Source organism: Arvicola amphibius, chromosome 9 (genome assembly GCF_903992535.2).
Source record: "Arvicola amphibius chromosome 9, mArvAmp1.2, whole genome shotgun sequence".
Taxonomy (NCBI): Eukaryota; Metazoa; Chordata; class Mammalia; order Rodentia; family Cricetidae; genus Arvicola; species Arvicola amphibius.
In genome coordinates, this window is record NC_052055.2 from 42808372 (window position 1) to 42831449 (window position 23078).

A 23078-nucleotide genomic window follows, 5' to 3' on the forward strand; every position below is an offset into this window, starting at 1 on the left:
CCAAGCACACGAGTGGGAAGGAACAGGCAGGTGGCTTTTGGTGCTATCTCATGGGTAGGCCGCTGTGATTCAGGGTGTGATTATAGGGATTCTATCAGGGACATGGTGGCATGTCCCTTCCCCATGGAGGGTCACACCTGGCCTTATGAAATGTCTTTTTATTAATGACTCACGGGACTGGGATCTCTTATACAATTGCTGTGTTAGGATATTTTAATGAATTTCCATACAAGTGAGGAGGGTTGGGTCACTGTGGTGTAGACCTATGTGCGGGTGGCCAGCTGGGAAATGGATGCTGTGTTGTCCAGTTCCCAGCAGACCTCCCCACAGTCTCCCAAAGTCCCTGCTTTCCCAGGTAGACCAGCAGGGGCTTACTCAAAGACCCAGGGATTCAGACCCGAAAGCTGCTCTCCCACAGTCTGCCGAGAGGCTCCTGGTCCTCCAGACCTACAGTCTGCTGGGAAGTGAGACTGGAAGAGGTGCTTGCGACCTCCCTGCTCCAAAGGTCACTCTGGGGTGGCCTTTGAAGTGGCTTCCCTGATTGTCTCTAAGGTGTATTTGTCCTTGATGGAAGGCATTGATTTTTCCAAGCAAAGCAGATGGAGGTCAGTGTGAGCCTTCACTGAGCCAGTGGTGGCTTCTGAGGCTCTGGGCTCTGCCTTTCTCCCTCTTGACTCCCGACCCTCAACACGGGGCATGGACACAACAGCTGGCCTCTAACAAGCACTGGCTGTCTGAGTGGGGGTTCCGTGATGTCTGTACAACCCTCGCCTCCTCTCAGGCTGGCATGGAAGCCAGCTGTGGCCAGGAAGCTGGTGAAGATCCTTCAGGGACAAAGGATCCAGCCATACAGTAAAAGTGACCAGTCCTGTTTTCCACCCTCTCCTGGAATGGCCTGGAGCTGGGAAGAGCTGATAAACTGACCTTCTAGAACCACGGTGGCCCCTTAAGCTGACCACCAGCTGCCTGCCTGCGGGTGACCCTGTACACACCAAGTTACTTGTTAACGTAAGCAGAAGAGACACATTTGTCCCCAGAGAGGTCAGAGGCCAAGGGGCAGGTGAGGGTAGTTGAGGTGGCAACATTCCAGCCCTGGGACGTTCATGACTCGTGATAGAAAAAGGGTTGGCAAACACTGGACATCTGCCCTCAGAGGCCAGCAGAGTCCACACACACTGGCTGAATCCCAGCGTACCGGGCGGAACGCATGCTGCCTGCTTTTGAGGTGTGAACACCCTAGCTCACTATCCCTAAATGCAGAAGGGATGCTCCAGGCTAGCCCATCCAGCCCATCCTGCAGGTATCTCCCAGACAGACAAGGCAGACCAGTACATACATTCTCTGATTCAGGAGCCACAGAAAATGCAGGAACGAAACGTGCGGAGTTCTGAAGGGTTACTGTTTCCATGTCTGTTATAGTGTGCTTTATCATCAGCTTATACAGTCTGACTTTTTAGACATTCAGCAAGGGGCTTCCAAATTCCCACTACTTCCTGGGCATTCTTGGCATGGGGCAGGAAACCCTATTACATGTGGGACACACATAGGAAACCTTGAGAATCCAGCCCAAGCTGTGACAGTCAGAGCAGGCCTGGGTTTTCCAGAAAAGCAACTTGACTGAAACTTAATTAAGAATATATTTAGTAAACAGTGAAGGGAGGGTGGAGGGGAATCCCAAGGAACCGAGGTTTGAGGAACAAATACCGCTTCATGGAAGCAGAGACCGTTCTCAGTGGTCTTGGAGGTGCAGTGAAATAGAGGCTCACCAAGAGAGGAGACAGAACGAATGAACAGCATCGCCATGACAATGAAAGAGATAGCGCCCCAGAGTTGCATCATGAACCCCATCTGTGGTGCCACCAGGCCCGGCAGCTATGCATGGGACCATCAGACTGACTTGTCACTCCGGGCTCAGGCTTCTTCCTGCCTGGAGTCCATCCGGAGGAAGTAGCTCACCTCCTCCCTTGAGGAGAGGCCAGAGCCAGTGAAATGTTGGTTGCACCCCTTAAGTGTTGGTTGCACCCCTTGTTTCCCTAGGCCCTGCCGCTCTCTCTGTTTTCTGTCACAGCCAAAGGAAAAAGGAAAAAAAAAAAAATAAAGGAGGTGTGAGCTGTCTTAAATGTCGCTCTGTGGGAAACTTAAGTTTAATGCCAGCACGAGGGATCTTCACAAGCCAGTAGATGCTAAAACGATGTTTAGAGACATTAAGGAAATGCGCACGATAATGGCCAATTTACTGTGGATAAAGCTAGAAGGCAAAGTCCCCGCACATCCTTGAAGAGAAGGCAAAAAGCAGGCACAGGGGACAGCAGGAAACAAAACAGCAGCCAGGTGGGCCTGATGGCTTTCCTCTCTCCATCGTTCACTAATTAAATAACAGCAATAATAATAACAACTCGTGCTCACTGAGAAGCTGGCCATACCTGGAACCCTGGAATCCTCCTTAGGAGTCTATGAAATAATCTGATTTGCACCCATTTCACATATGGGAACACAGAGGCTCCAAAAGCCTAAGCGATTGGCCTGAGGCTTCCCCGCCGGCCCCAAGAGGTGGGCATGTATAAAGCCAGGTCCAATTCTGAGACAGCTGCTCTCAGACTGTAAGTCTGCTGGAGTCTGAGCTAGAAACGTGGGGATTAAGCTGACTGGAAATAGCGTGGGTGCTGCACAGCTGCACTGCCCCAGCCTCCTGTGGTGGGGAGGGAAAGGCGGACAGACCAGAGAGCAGGTGAAGGGCAGGTGATTGGCTGGCTGGGTGGACTGTCAGGTGGGTGAGCAGGAGGGCAGGCAGGTGGGAGGGTGGTTGGGCAGGGAGGAGGGCAGGAGGGTGGGCAGGGAGGAGGGCAGGAGGGTGAGCAGGCAGGTAAGGGTAGGTTGGTGGGTGGGCAGAGGTTGGGCAGGGGGTGGGCAAGCAGATGGGCAGGGGATAAGCAGGGTGTGGGTAGAGGGTGGGCAGGCAGGTAGCCACTTCTGCTGGGTTCTTGAATGCTAGGAACAATGTTGGTATGGAAATAGGAGAAAGGATAAAGACCCTGGAGACCAAGCCCCTGGGTAAACAAGTACCAGGACCATCAACCAGGTCTCCCCAGCCTTCAGGGAGGGGCTGGAACAGCCGGAGCCCAGGCTGAGTTCCCATCACTGCGGCCCCCATGCCCATGCTACTTGGAGCCCTAGGCTTCCTATTTTTGGGGGACACCCTCCAGGGATGGGTGAGGCCCACTTAGGGAATCCACACTCTCTAACTGGTGACACACCCAGCCTGGGACAGGTGTCCCAGATGTCTTAGGAGGCAGATGTCCCAGTAGCGGAGGGACCGCCATACCCACGACATAGGCTCTAGCATCAGGCATCCTGAAGTTCATGTCCCGCCCATCCCGCAAGCCACTGTAGTTCCCCTGGGCCTCAGTCTCTTGGACTGACCTGAAGACACTCATCCAGCAGGGCTGTTGGGGAGATTGAGTGACTCTGTTTATAGGAGCTTCGCAGCTCTGCAGTCTCAGGCAGTGGGAACACCTGCTGTGCACTTCCTGGTTCATTCACTGAGCTGACCAGCAGGGAAGCCTTCAACACATCATCCTGAGTGAGCGACTCTGTGCCTTCACTCACCTACCATGAGTTAGGTGCTTGTTCTCAGTGCTAGAGATCCATAGAGTCCAGCTTTCTAAGGGTTTCCTTCCAGTGGGACAGACAGACAGAAAGACAGACACCAAACAGGAAACCAGACAGGCTGCCAGGTGGTGGCAATACATCAAAGGGACCAAAAGAGTGTGCAGGAAGTACCGAGCAATGGTGCTGGGGATATGGAGGAGGTGGAGAGGAGATGTGAGGGTTGTGTCTCTGGGCAGAGACTCTGGGCATGCACCTGGCGGAAGGAAGGGAGCCAGCCCTGCAGGTTAACGGAGGAAGGTGCTTGTCGGGTTGGAAGCAGCGGCTGCTGAGACTCTGGGCCACCGTGAGGAGCACCGCTGTGCTGGGTGAGCAAGTGAAGAGGATTTTGATTCCATTAGCTGGGTTTGATTTAGGTTTTAAAAGCATCACTCTGCCGTGATGGACAAAGAACAGGGCAGGGAGACAGGCAGGAGGCTCTCGCCTCAGTGTGAGCAAGAGGGGGATGGCCAGCCAGCCAAGCATTCCAGGCTGTCTGGAGTCAATCCATCCTCATCCAAGTGCAGACCACTGATTTTCTGGGAGTCACCCAATCGCTCGGTGCCTCAGTTTCCTTGCCTATAGACATAAGTGGTGTGGAATGTGGGGCAGGGGACCTAGCAAGCAAGCTGAGTGGATATTTGAAAAACTCCCTCCTGGAGGAAGGGGAGGAAAGACGGAAAAGTCACAGGACTCAGAGGCCCTGCCGGGAGGCGATAAAACAATGAAGGGCAGCTGGGGAGAGGAGACGCTTCAGTGGAGCTGACTGTAAGGTTCACAGGGAGCTCCAGGGAGCGCTGTGAGCCACACACACCTGAGTGGGCCTCTGGGTGATGTAGCTCCCAAGTCACCTGTGCTCCAGCTCTGTCTTTAGCACCCACACGGCCCATACTCACACTGTCTCAGTTTCCCCATCTGTGAAAAGCAGACAACCTTCCACCCTGAGATCCTGATGAGCTAGCTGCCAAATGCCCGGTGAGGGTGGGAAGGTGTATCTGTGTTTGTGGGCATACTCTTGAGTATCTTCTTCCAGATACGACCCTTTCTCACCTGTCACAGGACAGGCAGGATTCAGAGGCAGATATGCTGAGCTTCAGGGCACCAGCAGCTCCCCCAAGGTGGGCCTGGGGGCTTGGGCTGGAGGGGACCACACTCAGCCAGATCCTGAGCTGTGCCTGTGTGTGCACTGGCTGACTGCTGCAGTCGGAGCAGCCACAGGCAGCCCCCACATGGGCTGAGAGCCCGAACCCACCAGGAACCACAGTGTGATAGGAAAACAAGCTGCAGGACCATCAGCAGGGGGCAGGGCCAGAAAGGGAACCTAGAAGGTGCTTGAGTAGGGGGATGGTGCCTAGGTTGGCAGGTGGTCTGGGGATAGCAGCGCCTGGGGAAGGCGGAGCCCTGGGGAGGGTAAAGAGAGATTCAAGGTGTGGAGGACACTAGAACTCAGGGAGCTGAGTCTCTGGTCCCCAGAACAGAGATGGAGCCTAAGAATCTGAACAAAATTCCTCTGTAAAATTTAATGAAGGCTTGAGTCTCCAGCTCACCCTGGGTTCCCCTGTTCCCTAACTCGGTTAGAGTCATGGGACAGGACAGCTGGCTGTTCAATTGGCACCTGGTTCTGCCTTTGCCAGGCAGTTATGTTGCTCAAGAGGAAGATGAAGAGAGAGAGAGTGCTCACAGGGCTTGAAGGACCAGGGCTGTGCCACAACCCCCAGGGGCTCCAGAACTGCTCCGGATGTGGCAATTTAGGAAGGACCCAAGGCTCATTCACCAAGCCACAGCTAGAAGTCACCTACCAGGTGGTGGCCCTGCTGCTAGCAGGGTGGTCAATGGTGCAGCTTTCCCCTGCCTCCTCCATAGCAGGGCAGGGCTGCCCTAGAGTCTGGGCAACTGAGATCACAGACACAGCTGCCTGGATCTTTATCTTGCTAGAGCCTTAGACCTGCCCTGCCCAGCTGGCCACCTGCCCTGCCCAGCTGGCCACCTGCCCTGCCCAGCTGGCCACCTGCCCTGCCCAGCTGGCCACCTGCCCGTGAGCCTCCATTTTCCTAGAGGGTTCAGATCTACTGCTCATCTCAGCTTACAGAGAGCCTCCCCAGGGTGAGGCGATGTATGGGTCCTCCATCATACCCTCTTGGTGATTGGGCTCCTCTGCGGGAGGCTTTGTACTCTAGCAAGGGGACGGAGGCTGTGTCGGAGAAGCCAGAGAAGCAGGCAGCCAAGATGCCGAAGTCTTCAACACAAGTCATAGTGAAGAGGGCAAAGCGGCAGGCTGAGCTCAGAAGGTGGCCTCCAGAGTCCTGCACCCTGTCTCTCTAGTCTCCCAGGGGATCCTGGAGTGGCAAAGGAGGAGGTTCCCCATGGCTGCCCACCCCTTTCCTCTTCTTCTGCTCTGACAAAACTGAAGCCTCATCCCTTGTCACGGCACATCCAAGGGCTAAAAGAGACCGGGAGGTGGTGTGTGAATGTGGCCGGTGACTAGAACATTCCCTCACAACACATCACACCCCATGGATTTCTAGGTCATGGTTCAAATGTTAGGTAGCCTCAGACATAGCTTCCCAAGTCTGTAGAGGGAACCAGGAGGGCAAGGACATGTGAGCTTCACAGTACGTAAGTCCCAAATGGCCAGGCACACACCTTCACTCAGTCTTTATAAATTCTAGCTTTGTACAATTCCAAGCTCTGGGCACATCCTTGCCACCTCCTCTACTCTTGCATCCTGAAGGTACAGCATGGCACTTGGCACAGAGTCAGTGCACAGTAGGTTCATATTGGTGCAAGCCAGCGTGGGAAGGGGGAACACCGAGACAGACACAATGCTCACAGAGGGTAACTGGGGGACATTAGGTGCAGAGGTGGCGACTCAGTACATCTCCAGGCACCATGGGCCTCCATGAAGGCCAACACCCCAGTTGCGAGTGTAGACACTAATAACCTTCATCGCCTTGGAGGCAGGTGGGGACTCCACCAAGATGTCTCCCAGTGATTCTCAAACCAGTGTGCCAACAGGCACCCCACCAGACCCTTTTGGCCAGTGAGTCCTGCCATTGGGCACAGTAAACAGACTGCTCCCCATCTAGTTTTCCCCGCATCTGTGTCTGGCTCCCCACCTGAATGGTGGCTCTCCACACCCTCCCCTCCTACCTCAGGAGCCAACCCAGGGCCCATCTGAGGGAAGACAGGCAGTGGCTGTCTCCTACATGATAGACAGGCAGTTACTCAGTCCATAGGCGCAAGAGACTGTAAATGCATCTGATTAATTATTCACGCCATTCATTATTGAAAAGGTCACTACCTGGGAGCCGCTCCAGCAATGGCTAACAAGCTCGTCTGTACCTCCCAGGAGAAGCAGCAAAGGTTCACGGTGTGCCTACTGTGCACCAGGCACCCCCAGAATAACCCAAGAAGGGGTACACAACCCTGACTTCTCAGAGGACTGGGAGGTCAAAGGATAACACAACAGTTGAGGTCATAGCACTGGGAAGCGGCAGAGACAGGCTTGTGCAAGTCAGTTCCCCGCAGAGCCCTGTGGTCACTGTGCTGGGAGGGGTAGGTGGCCAGTTACCCTCAGAGCCTGGTGGTTACTGTGCTGGGAAGTATAGGTGGTCATTATCCCACAGAGCCCTGTGGTCACTGTGCTGTAAGGTGAGGGCCATGGGCAAGAGGGCTCAAGATGACCTTGTAGCCTGGGCTATGACCCCAAAAGATACTGTGCTCAGAGTCTGAGGACCCAGAGTCTATGCCCACAGCTACTGCCTAGGCCCCCAGTCTCTGTCCAACCAAGACCCTGGGCCAAGGAGCAGGCCATGCCCGTCTCTTTCCTTGGGCTGGTTGGCCCCATGGGACAGCTGCTCTCAAAGTCCTCCGCTCTGGGCAGCACCTTCCACCACCACCATCATTCTAGAGACAACAGCTGCCCGGATGATGAAACCAGACCCGGCCACCCTCAAAGCCAAGTCCTTGATATGTCACCTCCCTTGCCAGTATCCTTCTCTCCCCAGCATCGCCACAGGACAGCCTGCCTGATTCACCTCCAGGTACGCAGAGAAAAGGAGCTAAAAGCTAACTAGGTTTATTTCCTGCTGGAAATTCTCCCACGGGTTCCTGACAAGCTTCCCTTTCTTTTGACCAAACCACAAGAATACGAAAAGGGATCCAACTTCCCCTTTCATCTCGGAAACTCGAGTGACAACCTGTCTCATTTTTTGGCTTCTCCTCTAGACACATGTGTGCCGCCGCAAGTGGCTTCAAGTCCTCCTTGGCAAACAGTAAGAATGTCAAATAGCCTGGTCACCCATGATCCGAATGCAGCAGCAGTAATAACATCAAGCCCACCCGAGCTGTTATTGCGAACACTCACCAGGCAGATGAGCTTTGGAAGGCCATCAGGGGTGGGCTGTGTGTGTCTCCCCGCAGCGTGTGTACGGCCTGGGGTGCTTGTGGCAGGACACCAGGAGGAGGCTGTGGCTGTGGGGCTGGCTGTCCCGGCCGAGGGGCTCGAGCGGGGTTCCCCCACCGCCGGGGGTCCTGTTTCATCCACCGTCCGTGGATGCCCCACCGGGTCAGGTAAACCTTGCAAATGTCGTAGTTCATGGCTGAATAATAGAGCAGATCCAGGACCAGCAGGGTGAGCACGAAGAAGCCGTAGATCCACACTCCCAGCAGCGCTGTGTAGTTGCTGGGGAAAGAGAAGTAGAGACTGAGCTACACTCACAGCAGCACCTGCTCTGCCAGCATCCACCGCAGGATGACAGACAGACATCACAGGTGGTTCACCCCACCACCTGCCTTGTCTTCCTCGTACCCCATGTACACTGCCCTGCCCTGCCCTGTGTTCTAGGGTCCTTCCTAACAGACACTCTGCAAGAGCTCTGAGCTTTCTAAGCTGTGTATTGGGGACCCCGTAACTAGGGCCCTACTTCATCCTACTTCTCCCTGTATGTGCCCTGGCTCCCTGCTGGCTTTCCCGTGCATACCACATGTCCCAGGCACTCCTGTTCCATCTCTCCTGGCCTCACTCCCAAGAGCAGAAGCTGGAGGCCTGCCATTGCCTTGGGACACACTAAACCAAGTCACACCCCATGTACCTCAGAACCCCATGCTCTCTGCAGGGGTGCTACAGCTCCAGGCTCTGTGCAGAATTCCCTTCCCCGTTGTCTTTGTGACACCCACATCAGCTCAGCACCCACCCTTGCTGAGGTCCTTTCATTCTGATCACAGGGAAACCTTAATCTTCTCTATGACTTTTTTTTTTTGTTGTTGTTGCATAGGGTCTTATGAAGCCCTGAGCTTGCTATGTAGCCAAGGATAACCTTGAATCTCTGATCCTCCTGCCTCCACTTCCAGAACACAGGGACGACAAGGGCTTGGTTTGTGCAATGATGGGAATGGAACTTGGGGCTTCAGGCACGCTTGGAAACACTGCTCGCTGAGTCACATCCCTGGCCCCTCCATCACCCCTCTATTTCCCCCACAGAGGTCACAGTCACCCTGCAGAGGTGGCAAGAGTCCTTTGGATTTAGGACCTCAAACAATCTCAACCCGTGGCAAGCCCTGCTGACTTTTTACAGGTTGGTTAAGCACTGAAGCACACACCTGGGTCACTCCCATCCCAGGGCCTTTGTGTAGGCCATGCCCTCTGCCAGGTAGCCTTTCCCACATCCCCAACCCCTCCCCCGCTGCCCAGCTGTTCATGGTACCCTCAGGTGAGACTCTTCCAAATCCTCCAGGACTTCATTAAAGCCATCCTCTCCTCTGGCCCCTGTCACCTGGGGGCATATGTGTCCTCCTTACACCCCCTCTCCCAGGTTGGGGGTCTCAGTCCCCTAGAGTGGGCTGGTTTCAGGTTTGCCACTGCCACTGGGTTGCTGAGCTCTTGACAGCATCCACCAGGGACTGGGGCTGTTTAAAGAAACCGGTTTATCCATGGCTCAAGTGACACCCACCTCAGTCTATCCCCTGCCGTGGGCATCTGCTCGAGTGGGTGTGGGCCAGCCAGAGTATGGAGAAGAGACGCCACTCCAGGGGGACCTGTGGCTCTGTCCAGGCAGGACCCTTGAGCACTGCAACCCCTGGAAGCCCTGTCTGCACCTGGGGCTCCTGCCTGCCTGACTTAGGAGTCTTGACGCCTCCGTCTGCTTTGCCCTGTAGTCTACGAGAAACCCCACCCATCTCTAGGGTCTGTGATATATAGCCTGAAGTCTTTCCTCAACTTAGATTCCTGGCTCTGCATCTTTTCAGGCAGGCCTTTAGCTCCAGTTGGAGTCTCCGGTGGTGAGACGGTGGCTATCCCTTGCCCAGCCCTGTCAGGATGGAAGCCACTAAACCTACTTTCACTCTCTACTCAGGGGACTGTCTCCCAGCTGGTCAAGTGCTTAGACTGAAGATTTCCCTTCAGAGTCAGGGCGGTGGGGAAGGGGGGGGGGCGAGGCTAATGGTAAGGCTCTGCTATGCTGTGCACCTGAAGCTTGGCAGCCTCAAGGCAGGTGTTCAGAATTCAGTACCACTCAAGACTTGGACTCAGTATCATTTAGGGCTCAGTCCCCAGCAAATCCTAAACACCAGAAGCCTTAGCTTCTTCCTGCAACCCCACCTCTCAGACAATACCAAGCAGAGGTGTGAATGACTGACAGCCAAGCCCTAGGCTTTTTATTAATGGACCCTAGCTTTGCCTGGAAGTGTCAGGGCACAGCAGAGAAAGCCTGCCAGAGGAAAACAGCCAAGAGACCAGCTCAGCCCTTACGAGCTGGAGTCTCACGGGAGACAGATGTCTAGGTGGGCTCTGGTCCCAGGCACCCATCTCTCCCCAGATTTCTCTCTCTTGCAGCCCCCATGGCAGGGCTCTGAGAACCAGGCTGTTCCCGGTGGTTCCCATGGCAGCAGCCTGGGGGCTGAGGAGGCGGGGAGGGAGCAGGGTTCTCTGCAGATGCTGTTTGGCATCCAGAGCAGGAGGGGTGGTGGCCATGCCTGGAGCTAGGAACACTCTAAAAGTGAGCACAGGGTGAGGGCAGCTGGAGGTCCCTCTGCTCTGCATGGTGCTAAGAAGAAAGGAAATGGACCTCCATGCCTAAGAGGGAAATTGGGCAGTGAGAGCCAGGTCTGAGGGACTAAAGGCTACGCTAAGATTCCCCCAGTCATTCTTCGGAGCACCTGGGCCAAACCCAACACAAACAGCTCCAGAGGTGTCCCACCCAAGACTTAGGGACCAAGCCACCCCAGCTGTTAGGCATCTCTGCTGGGTTCAACTTCCCACCTAATGTGTACCCAGAGATTCTGGGGCCAGGTCACAGCTTGACCATCAGGAAGCCTCCTGGAGCTTCTAAGGTCACCCTGGGGCATGTTTTCATTTGTAAGACTGTTGCCCCATGAGACTGGGGACTCCCTGAGGGCAGGTAGGGATCAAACTTGTCCCTGCATGCCCAACACAATGTAACAGTGAGGACACAGTGAGAACTGAGGACTGGCAGGGCACGGACGGATGTGATACTGACCAGTGCTGGCCATGTGTTTGAGTTGTGTGAACGGCATATCACATGGTAAGCTGGGACACTTGCAGTTCTGAGCTAGTGCCTCCAGAGAGATGACCCCATTTGACGGATGAGCCCACAGGGGCAGTCACATGCCACCACTCACAGTGACTGATCCACTCCGGTTTTATAGAAGTGGAAACTGAGGTCCATCTCCTTAAGACTATGGAAAGTGAATTTTCCATCGTAAGGGTGACCAGGCCGCTTCTCCACAGCATGTTCTGTGTTCCTGCATTAGGGATGAATCTGGCAGAGGGCTGTTCCCATTCCCACCCAGCCAACCCCACCAGCCGGCCAGGGATGCTACAGCCTGGGTCTTCCTGCTCTGGTTGACTGGGTCATTGTTCCCATGACTTCACTGTGGGGACGAGGATTTCCATCCCAGGCCAGGAGTTTAGAGCCAGGTCCCTACAACCTGAGAGTATGCTGAATCCTGGGAATCCCAAGGTCAAATCTGGGACAGACACCAGAGAGGGAGTGCCCAGCTTCTGTGCTTTCGTCCAGACTCCACCTGTACCAGGGATTAATAGCAAGTCCTGACCCCTCTCCTCTGAGTGTTCTGCCTAATGAAAGGTCGCTGTTCTACCTGTGTGCATGGCTTGGTTGTAGGTGTCTTCACAGGACAGTCTCCCCATCTGCCTGTTCATTCCTGCTTCCATGGAAGGCGCCGCCTACAGAAAACATGCCCTGTGTGTGGTAGGTGGGGTGCCAGGACCGCAAACCTCTCCGCAACAGCTTACAGCCTCCAGGCCATGCCCTCTCAGGCCTGCCAGCTGCAAGGATTTGAGTCTTTAATTTTTAAAATGTAATTTGAAATATGCAATCTGGAAATTAACTGCATCCAGATGCCAGGGCTGCCACCCCCCCCCCGCCCCAGCGCTGCCTGCTTGGAGGGAGAAGATGAAAGAAAGAGGCCTCAGTGGGGCATCTGTGACCGACCGCCCAGCCTCAGACAGTGGCAGGCGCTGTGTGCGGGACTGTGTGACTCAGCTTCCTTGGGGTTTCCAAAGCGATAATAGAACCTTAGCGCTGGAGGAATCAGTGTGTCTGTGGAGAGAGCAGCTACGTCAGCAGACATCAGCAGACAGCTGCAGCCTGGCCTGGCCTGGCATGGAAATCCCCATCCCCACCATGAAGTCATGGGAACAATGATCCAGTCAACCGGAGCAGGAAGACCCTGGCTGCAGCATCCCTGGCCGGCTGGTGGGGTTGGCTGGGTGGGAATGGGAACAGTCTCCTGCAGAGTTCATCCATCATGAAGGCAGGATACACTGTGGAAGTGGCCCAGTCAACCTTGCAGTGGGGACACGGGCTCTGCAGGTGGGAGCCCCTGGGACCCACATTCAGTTATTCAAAATTCACTTTCTATAGTCTAAGGGACATGAACCTCAGTTTCTGTTTTGAAGTAGGATTGATGACATGTCCTCCTTTGGGGGTATAACCATGAGACTTAGCAAACTGACATGAAGTCCAGGAAAGAGAACGGACCTTGGAGGCTGGGGCTGAAGCTCAGCCAGTAGAGTTTTTCCTAGTTGCACGAAGCCCTGGGTTTTATACCCATTACACAAAAGGTTCATGTTGGCATATGCCTGTAACCTCAGCACTTGTGAAGGCAGAGACAGAAAGATTAGGTATTCAAGGTCGTCCTAAGCTACATAGAGTTGGTAACTAGCCTGGGCTACATGAATCCCTGTCTCAAAAAAAAAAAAAAAAAAAACAGAAAGAGATAGAGAAGAAACCAATGAAGGCAGGCTCATATGACACCAGGGGCGGTAGCAGACAACTGGGATCCCAGCACTGGGGAGGCTGAAGAGCAAGAATCTAGCTAGTTCATGGCTAGCCTGGGCTGCAGAGTGAGACCCTGTCTCTAAACAATCACAAATAAAAGGAAGTACTCAATAGGTCTAGGCCCAGACAGGCATAGTATCTTGTTTAAGGCCATACATCAAGACAGAGGTCAGTCAATGCAATCGTGTGTTGTACAGATCTGAGTCTTGGGTTTAGTAACCTGGGAGGTAGACCTCACTTCTACCAAAAATGCTGTTTTCCTTGCTAGGGAGATGTCCCAGTGGAGTTAGCTGCTGTCTCTTCTGGCCTTGCTGCTAATAGTATTTGCCAGGAATCATCATGCTGCGTGCAAGAGCCAGTTGGACCCAGTGGCACACCTAGGCACAGTCTCTGAATAAACCTATAAACACCTCTCTCCAGAACTGGGGTGGAAATGGGTGTGATGGGGCTGGCACTGGCCAGAACTATGTGAGCAGAGGTGCCATGGCCATTCCTAGGGGGAGCCATCAAACGCCACATGTGACTTCATCATTGACCCTCTCCCTTTGCCGCAGATCATCCTGCGCTAGATGAGGACCACTACACCAGCCTGGGCCATGACAGTCTATATGCAGAGCCACTAGTGTCCCAGGAGTCTGTCACCTCAACACAGCTGGATCCAGGTGACAGCTGGACAGATGTTTCTGTGGCCTTGTGTGCTGTGTGGTTTCAGACCCTCTTCCACCCTCTCTGGGCCTCAGTCCTGGCAACTGGGCTTGTTCACCTGTAATCACTCTGTATGGGTGCCAGGGAAGTCCTGGGGGTGTTTATCTGGAGTGTCCAGGCAAGGAACCATGGTAGCTCTAGATCTTTTCAAAGATGATGATGTGTAAGGAGCTTTTATACCTGACGAGCTTTGGCGGGGCTGTGCAGGTGCGAAAAATGACTCAGTGATGCCTACCCTACTCTGGCAAGGCAGGGTCACAGTTCAAAGCACGTTTCAAGATACCAGGAGGCCGAGGGAGAGGCCATGTGGGGGAAGCAAAGTGCTGGGGCTCAGGCTGATAACTCCACACTGCCGAGCGTCACTGTGGCTACTGAGAAAGGAGGGCTTTGGCAGAGCCCGGAAAGAAGAGGCCTTGACAAGCTTGTGAGGCCCAGGAGTGTCAGCTGCTCTGTCTCGCTGGAGACCCCAACCCTACACCTGCAGGCCCCTCTGCTCAAGCCACCCCCTGGTATCCTGTCCCTAGAGAGAGAGAGGCAGAGAGGGAAAGACAGAGACACAAAGAGAGACACAGAGGCAGAGAGATAGAGAAAGAGAGAAATAGAGACAGAGAGAGGGAGGGAGAGAGAGAGAGAGAGAGAGAGAGAGAGGAAAGGAGGGAGGGAAGGAGGGAGATTGAGAGAGCACAAGAGCTAACTGATCTCTCTAGCAACTCTAACAAAGGCCTCTCCTGACTCGTCAGGGGCAAGGCCTGTCTGGGAGGGGTGCAGGGGTGCCTGTCTGGCCCTAATTTGGCCCTTGGCTGCCTGCATGGCTGGAAGCAGGCATCTCGCTGCGGTGGTGGAATTGGCAAAGCAGTCTCCTTTCATTCCGTGGCTTTGCCTTTCTTCCAGGCAGCCGGAACCGCCACACACCACTCTGCTCTTCCAAAAATCACAAATAAATAAGGCGGCGGCTTTGACTCGGTCACCAGCCCACCTCCTGCTGACTCATGGTGGGGAAGGCGGAGCCCGCACTCTGAACAGGGCCCTCTGGGGTCACCACCGCTGGCTTGAACCAGCAGGCCGCATCTGCACAGGTTTGGATCTGCCTGAGGTTCTGGGTCTCCAGCCTCAGTGGAGATGTGACAGCTTCCCTGGCCTCGGACAAGGCCCAGCTTCCAGTACATGTGTATGGAGTGACAGAACAGGGTTCCTGCGTCCCTAGCCTTGACTCTTGCCATCACTTGGTGGCCTAGGACAAGAGACCTCATCAACAAGTTTCTGGTCCCGCCCTTCTTCTAAGAGCCTGTGAGGCTGATGGAGACTCTAGGCCCAGGGTGTCTGTGACGCTGGTGTGGCAAAGGCCTTAAACAGTAGTACAGCCAACAGGCGGTTTCCCACCAGGAGCTCACCCTACAGCTCACCCTACAGCTCACCCTACAGTAACCTTCTTGGGCTCTGTTTCAGCTGCCATCCTGACTTCTGCTTCCAAAGACTCATCTTTGGTCGCAGGTGCGACTGACTCTACCTGGAAGCCAAGCCCCACGGCAGTTCCCTGGCCTGGACCCTCCCCCACAAAGTCCCTGGGCCTGGAAGCAGGACAGAAGGCTCCCGTGTTCCCTCAGTGGGGTTTGCTTCCCTCACAGGCCACATTCTGGCTTCTGTGGCTGATTAGGTCCCCAGAGGCCTCATCTCAAGAACAGGCCTGGTGATACAGAGGCAGCTTAGAGCCCTCAGGAAAGGATTCTGGTCCCAACCAATTGGAAGGCCCTGACCCTGACTGGGGAACCCCATTCCTGGCTGGGAAGCCCTGACCTTGGCTGGAAAGCCATGTTCTTATCCGGAAGGCCAGGCCTAACAAAGTCTCATCCCTCTCCCCTTGTCCTCTGTAAGGAGTTTGCCCGGAGTCATCTTTCCCTCCACCTGCGTCTACCCCACTTTTCTTCTAAGTCTGGCTGCCTCATCTCCCTTAGAAGAGGTGCTAGCTTTGGGGTGAGGAGCAGGGCCCAGCTGCCTGCATGGGCTCACCTCACATCCTCAGAGGGCCAAAGCTCTCATCTGTGGAAAGTGGGGGCGGTATAAGGAATATGGCTCCTTACAAAGGAGGATGCCCTAGGATAGCAGACCCCACATCTGTCTGCAGGGTGTGTATGGGATGCTCCTGACATCTGGAAGGTAGAAGTCAGGGAAGCTCCTACAAAGGCGCAGGACTAGATGACCTCACAGCAAAGGAAGACCAGATCCCAGCATCAGGGTGCCTTGTGGGCAGTCCCTGCCTGAGCCTCTCCCCTAAGGTCTGCCTCTAATTAGAAAATTCTCTGGAGTTCCTAAGATGCCTTCCAGAGTCCTAGGATGGCTGTGGTCCCCACTCTCCTTGTGTGTCAAACTAGCTTTGGCTGGGAGTCCCATGGCCTGCCCAACAGGACAGACAACACAGACTCACGGATGCTATACCCAGGTGTGCTTCTGAAGGCTGAGGAATAAAACCTCAAGCTAAGCTTCAGAGATTCACTGTTCCCACTCCCTCTGGCAGCCAGCAACTACAACCAGGCCCCTGCTTGTGGGAAACCCTGTGTGAGCAGATTATAGAAACCTGTGGGCTTCTCAGGAAGGCTCCCAGACCCCAGGTGCCAGACCTTGAGGAAGTGTGGCTCTGGGGCTTTCACAGGCTCCTACAGCACCCTGGAGTCCCAACCTCAGCCCTGCCCTACACTGCTTCCTCATGGAATTGGCCCACGGTCTCACAGAAGGCTTAGGCCAAATTCCAGACTTGGTTCCAGCCCTGCTGTGATGGACGGGGACTCGCTGAGCTACTTCACACACAGGATTATTCCGAGGCCCAAGCAGATGGCAAGATATTCAGGGGGAAGCACCAAGCATCAGAGAAAAGGAGTTCTCAGGAGCTGGCCACGGTGGGAGGAGGAGGAGTTTGGATGGGAGTCAGAGAGTCTGCATCTCCTGCCTACCCAGAGGAAAGCGGCACCTTCCCCAGTGTGAGCAGAGTCTGGTAGCAAAACCTCCAGCCCCAGCGTCAGACAGGCAGAGGCTCTGCTCCTCAGTATTGCTGCTCCCAGCATTACCACAAATCTTATCTACAGCCACTCCATGACACCCCTACCTAGACCCTTAACCTGCTTCAGCACCAGGATAACTCCTTGTTATGTACTTGTGTTGTGCCTTGTGTGTACTGGAAAAGCATCTGAAGCTTTCTGTAATGTCAGGGAAAATAAGAATGCCTGACCATTGAGCCGTTTTAGAGATACTTGTCTATGAAGAAAGAAAGAAAAAGAAAGGAAGGAAGGAAGGAAGGAAGGAAGGAAGGAGGAAGGGAGGGAGGAGAAAGGAAGGAAGGAAGGAAGGAAGGAAGGAAGGAAGGAAGGAAGGAAGGAAGGAAGGAAGGAAAGACTGAGGCCAGAAAATGTGAACGTAAGCATAGTGTCAAGGCCAATCTGTGACCCCAGGTCTAGAAGGATGCATGCAGGTTCTGGTGCTGTCCTGGAAGCCCCTGCCTTGAAAGCAAGGAAGAAGGGATACAAAGTGATTGCTTCCAAGTGGCATAACTGGAAACAGGAGAGAATCAATTGAAAAAGTGTTACGAAAACTGAGGGGGAAATTCATAAATAAAGATCACTAATTTTTATCATCTATAGTCAGAAGAGGAAAGGGGAAGACGCTATTTCTGACAGCAACATGAAAAGAACAAGCCAGAAACAAATGCGGACAGCATGCATGACTTCGCTACGAGGAAAATCAAAAGCATTGCAAAAGAACATTTGAAGGGCTGGGCTTAGCTCAGTGATGAAACACTTGCCTAGAAAATCTGAATCAGTGGGCAAAAAAGCTATGTCTCCCTCCTCCCTTTTTTTTCAAGACAAGGTTTCTCTGTGTAGCCCTGGCTATCCTTAAACTCACTCTGTAGACCAGACTGGCCTCAAACTCAAGAGATCTGCCTGCCTCTGCTTCCTGAGTCCTGGCATTTAAGGTGTGCGCCACGACCAACCAGTGAAGCTGTGTGTTCTTGGGTAGAAACAGTAAACACAGGGGGAGAAAAAAGAAAGAGAAGAAACAATATCACAGAACGTTGTTTCTTCTATGAAGCCATAACTCAGGAACTGCAGTAGAAGATACCAATAAGATTTTTGGTTTTGTTTTGATGGGGGAGGGGGAGCAAGGTGTTAACAAGCCCAGCATAATTAAACCACAGAAACATGAAGACAGACCAGAAGTCAGCAATTCACACATGTTACACCAGCATATGACATGTACCAGTGAAGGTCATGAAGCCACGCCACTCTGCCCTGGGACCTGTGTACAGCTCATCATAGCATAAGGTGAGTCTGAAAGTCACACCGGCAGACAGAAAGAAGGCAGACAGGCTGGGCTGTGGTGGCGCACACCTTTAATCCCAGCACTCAGGAGGCAGAGGCAGGTGGATCTCTGTGAGTTCAAGGCCAGCTTGGTCTACAGAGTGAGTGCCAGGACAGACTCCAAAGCTACACAGAGAAATTCTGTCAAAAAAAAAAAAAAAAAGGCAGAGCCAGGCGGTGGTGGCGCACGCCTTTAATCCCAGCACTCGGGAGGCAGAGGCAGGCGGATCTCTGTGAGTTCGAGACCAGCCTGGTCTACAAGAGCTAGCTCCAGGACAGGCTCTAAAGCTGCAGAGAAACCCTGTCTCGAAAAACCAAAAAAAAAAAAAAAAAAAAAAAAAAAAAAGCACAGTTCAGCAGGGATACCGGGCTTTGTTGGACTCTGAAGGTGATATGTTCCTCTCAGGCTCACAGGCTTGATCTTGGTTAAGACTCACTTGGTCCCCAGCTGGTGGCACTGACCTTTAGGACAAGCTAGGACACTTGCTAGAAGAAGTGAGTCACCAGGATCCAACCTTGAGTCTTTATTATAACTTGGACCCACTTCCTCTTTACCTCCTGCTTCTTGGGTACAACCTGGTTTCTTTGCCTTCTGCCACGCTTTCCCTATCTACTACCGTGTCTTCCCTGCCACAGTGGACTGTATCCCCAGGAACTGTGAGACAACGTAAGCCCTTTCTCCGTTAGGTCGCTTTAGCCAGGGCATTACATTGCAATGACACAAAAAGTGTGTGTGTGGAAGAGATAATAAAATCCAGCTCTTGTCGGAAAAGTTACATTACAATAAACCTGACCTAGACAACAGATCAGAGACTGGGAGGCAAAATCTGAAACACGAAGTGGAAGACATAGGAGACCTTTTCAGTGATCTTAGAAGGAAAGGCCTTTCTCAATAAGGGCCAGCATTAGATGCCATGAAAAAAAGATAAATGGGTGTCCTGTGATCACAGGACCGCTGAGCGTGCGCAAAAAGCATCTCAAAGAGAAGGGCACCCTGGAAAATATTTGTATCATATTTCCTTCATATACAGAGTTCCCGTTTAAAAAAAAATAAGAAAAACACCAAGAATGTGACAGGAAAAAAATGGCAAAAGTCACATTAACAGCCAGAAACACAAAGACCCCAAACCCAGTGAAGGACGATCAACTCTGTCCAGAGACGTGTGTGCCACCTTGACCTATCATACTCCACTCGGTACAGCCCCTGCTGCTCTGCCAGTAAAATTCCTCTGGAGATGTAGTCTCAATGGATTACCTCCGAAGGATCAGTCTCTGCATCAAAGCTATCACTGATACTATTGGATAAGAACTGGATAAACGAAGCCAACAAGCAGTTCCGGGAAATTCCAAGCTTTGCAGACTTGACCCCACTCAACTTCTGCAGTAGGACGGCCTGGTGGACACCCTCTACCCATTTCTCAGATGGGAACAGCAAAGCTCAGAGAGTCAGGCCAGGAACCTAGGTTGCCTGAAGTCCTTGCAGGCAACCTCCCCAGGGCAGGCGTGGGCAGTGGCTGCAGCAATTGGGAAGGGGGGATGGTACTCACTTGTGCATGTAGCCCTCGGGGCCGGCCGTGAGGTTTGCCTGCATGACCGCCTGGAACTCTGTCTCGTTGCAGCAGTATTTGAAGACTGTGTTGTTATGGTGACAGCACAGGACGAAGGTCTTGTTGTCTGAGAGCCGGGGGCAGTGGAAACCGAAGTGGTAGCGGCCTTTGTGGTCTGTGTAAGGCTCACAGACCCGGAAATGTGCGGACAGGACTGGAATATAGAAACACCAGGTTCACCAGGGTCCCCTCAGTAGCCTACAGGTGCCCAGCAGAAGGGACTGGCAGCCTGGCCCAGAGTCCTGCTGGCTCCTCCCTTCCCTAGGACCTCTTCATGGTCCAGGAAGAGCTTCATCTCCACCCCAAAGCCTCCTCGACCCCTGGTCCTCAGCTCTGTCACAACATTTCAACTACTGTATCCCAGGCTGAGTGCTCCTTGAAGCCCACCCATAGATGGGTCCCCTCATCTCAGCCCTTAGTGACTAGGCACCTATTCTGTGTACTAAGGGCCTCCCCTCTTAATCCACATGGCTACCCTAACAGGCAGGCTTGTGATGTCACTTTGTAGGTAGAGAAACTGAGGCTCAGAGGCCTAACAGACTTGGTGGAGCTGGTCAGTGGTGATGACCCAGCTCCTGCCATCTCCCCCGCCTCCAGCTTGCTCTAGAGTAGGCTGGGTATGAGCCAGGCTCTCCTCCCTGTCAGCCTACGTAGGGCTGTAGGACGTAGGGTCTACTTGTACTGAAAGTGCCAGCTTCTCAGCCCCTCGCATTCTAAAAGCTGTTGCTTCAGACCCGAGCAAGGTCTTATCTGGGTCCCACACATATAGGGCTGTGCTGGCCCCAGATCATCCCTCCCTGGCCCACAGAAAGAGGCCCCTATTCAGCTTCCTCTGCTGCAAACCAGGATGAACTGATGGTGATAAACAGGACCAAATGCGAACAAAGCAACAATGGAAAAGCTGGAGCGGCTGTCTCTGGCTTAATTAGTATCTTCATGAAGGGCTCACTGTATCTAATTTGTATCACTGAAAAGGGGCTTCTTGGCGCAGGCATCTCCCAGGCACAAAGGCCCTGGCTTCTTAGAGCTCCCACGAGAAGGCTGTCGGCTGAGAGGTTATTAGATTGCAGCCCACACAGCGCCACCACAGGGGACCCCAGCAGGCCAGCTGGCAGGGGGTGGGTACCCTGAGAGCTGGCGCCTAGGCTGGTTCCAAAGGCCCTTCCCAGAAGGGTAGTTTCTCCTTCTGTGGTCACGAGTGGGAAGGTAGTGGCTCTCCAGGCTCCAGCCCACTCTTGTTCTTGAGAAGAGCCCTGCCCAGGGACACAGAGGCTACTTGGTGTGATGCCCCAAGGAGACATGCCACCGAGTCCTGTCTACTCCCATCACACAGAAGAGAAAAGCGAGGATCAGAGCCTTGGCTCGCCAAGCATGCTAATCAAAATGGAGGCCTTTTGCCCCCTACTCAGCTCTTTGTCCCCATGGGGTGGGGCGGGGGGGAGCAGGTTTCCATCTATTCTGACACGCCCCTACCACGGGGATGTCCATGTACTTGGGCTGGGGACCTCTGCCCCAGTGCAACTGCACACAGTGGGATTCACGGGGAGGGGCAGAGGAGAGCACTCAAGTACCATGGCATGGCTCTTGCATGATTTGAAGCTCTGTTGTAGCTCTGTGTGCTCAGTGTGGGCACCTGGGGATGCTGGACACACCTAGAGTGCCAGCTGAAAGGCCAAGCCTGGCTCTGGGACTAGCCCCTGGCCATGAGACACAGCACAGAGCAGAAGGCTGTCAGGCCTTTGTGGAGGCAATTGTCGACACAGGAGAGATGGGCAGGTACTGTCCAGGCCCCAGCTCGCAGCCCCACAGCCATTTCTGGATGCTCTGGCCACTGGCCTTAACCATTTGCCAGTAACCAGAAGACCTTGCAGCTTTCTCAGGGATAGAGGAGCCCCGGGCTGGGACCAGGATTGCTGGATGGATACCCTGGTGGAGGATGGTACCCCAAGCTATTAGCCACCCCTGGGACTCCTCCCCCCATTGGAGAAGGATCAGCACCCCTGTGGTGGAGACCCCAAAGAGCTCTTTGAACACTTTCAGTGCAGGCTCACTACCTCCAGCTCTTTGGGTTCTAGCATCCTAGCACTTGTGTGAAGCACAGTGAACCGGAATCAGCTGTTCTCCAGTTGTGTGACCCCCCCCCCACCCACTTGCTTTCACTTAGTCCCTGACCTCAGTGGTAACAAGAAGTGACTGGTTCTTTACACCCAGATTAATGAGGACCAGCCTCTTCCCCGCCTCCATTACAGGAGAGCTGGGGAGGTGAGGACCAGGCCTCTCCATTACATGGGGAAGAGCTGGAGCGGGTATGGCCCCAGATTCTGGTCTCAGCTTGGCCTTTACTCTGCTCTCCTGCGAGTCCTGTCCCCCACCCTAGCCCCTTCATGATCGCGCTCTGAGCTACAGTCCAAGCAAAGTGTGAGAGAAGGAAGCCACCAGTCCTAAGCCATGACTTGGCCACAGTGTGGGGAGGTTCAGAGAGAAGAGAGAGAGCCACACACAACAGACAGAAAGAGACAGAGACGCACGAATGAGAAAGAGATATGAGAGAGATATATGGAAGAAACAGACACATAAGAGAGATACCTAGAGAGGTGGAAAATATACAAAGAAACAGAATGGCACCGAGACAGAGGAGGAGAGAGGGTGAGACACAGGCAGACAGGGCCACGAGAGGCTTTATGTAGGGCCCGACTCAGATTAGGTCCTAGCTGTCCAGCTGGGCTGTCTGTTCTTGGCTCAGGTCTAGGTTGGAGGCACGAAGGGTCTGGTTTCTGTGAGCCCAAGAGTGCCTGTGGTGTCAGTCCAGAGACTGACTGGTATCGGGAGGGTGTGGCTCCAGCATCTTGAGTCTGAATCCTGACGACCCCTCTACTAGCTGTGTTCTCCAGCCTCAGTTTCTCACCCATCCAAGAGGTAGATCGGCATCGTCTACTTTTGACTTACAGAACTAGAGGAACAAATGTGAGCACAGGCTCCTGGAAGCCCCATTGTCCCCAGTATCCAACAGCTCCAGGTAGCTGGGAAACAGCACCAGGGGACTAAGCTACCCTTGTCCTGTCGGCATGCAGAACCCTAGCCGCAGCTCTGGTCTGGAAGGGACCCCCACTTCCCGCTAGCCACTGAGCCCCACCGAGGTTTTACCTGCAGGAAACAGCAGAGAGAATACTGCGAGAACGTTCCGGGACCGCTGGCCACAACTGGTCATCATCCGGCTGGCATTGACCCGTCCGGCGCTGCCTGTGTAAGACACAGAGAGTCACGGCAACTGTCTCTCCACACTTGCTTTGTTGCCCGCAGAGGAGGGACAAGCAGACAGGCAGCAGCCGGCAGGAGCGTGCGGAGAGCCGAGGCGGGCGAATGGAGGATGGAAACACCTCCATCCAATTTCCTCTCTGGAATGAATGACCTTCCCCCAGCAGCCCCGTCACCTCCTTTGCTTTTCACAGCAAAAT

The 23078-nt window shown here is 53.9% G+C and overlaps 1 protein-coding gene across 1 annotated transcript; it reads right to left on the minus strand.

Moving 5' to 3' along the window:
- Positions 1-6588: 6588 nt before the first annotated feature.
- Shisal1 (shisa like 1) lies at positions 6589-22858 on the minus strand. The gene is made up of 4 exons (XM_042055733.1): positions 22768-22858; positions 19564-19777; positions 8012-8329; positions 6589-6847 (listed from the first exon to the last, which is right to left on the minus strand). The coding sequence occupies exons 1-4, from the start codon at positions 22832-22834 to the stop codon at positions 6589-6591; spliced, it is 858 nt and encodes a 285-aa protein (XP_041911667.1). The 5' UTR covers positions 22835-22858.
- Between the last annotated feature and the right edge of the window lie 220 nt (positions 22859-23078).

Coding starts and splice junctions, on each gene's coding strand:
- Shisal1 (XM_042055733.1), bottom strand. CDS start 22,834: ATGATGACCAGTTGTGGCCAGCGGTCCCGGAACGTTCTCGCAGTATTC. Junction 8,330..19,563: donor CCCGAGGGCTACATGCACAA/GTGAGTACCATC, acceptor CTCTTTCCCCAG/CAACTACACAGCGCTGCTGG. Junction 6,848..8,011: donor TTCCAAAGCTCATCTGCCTG/GTGAGTGTTCGC, acceptor TCTATCATGTAG/GAGACAGCCACTGCCTGTCT.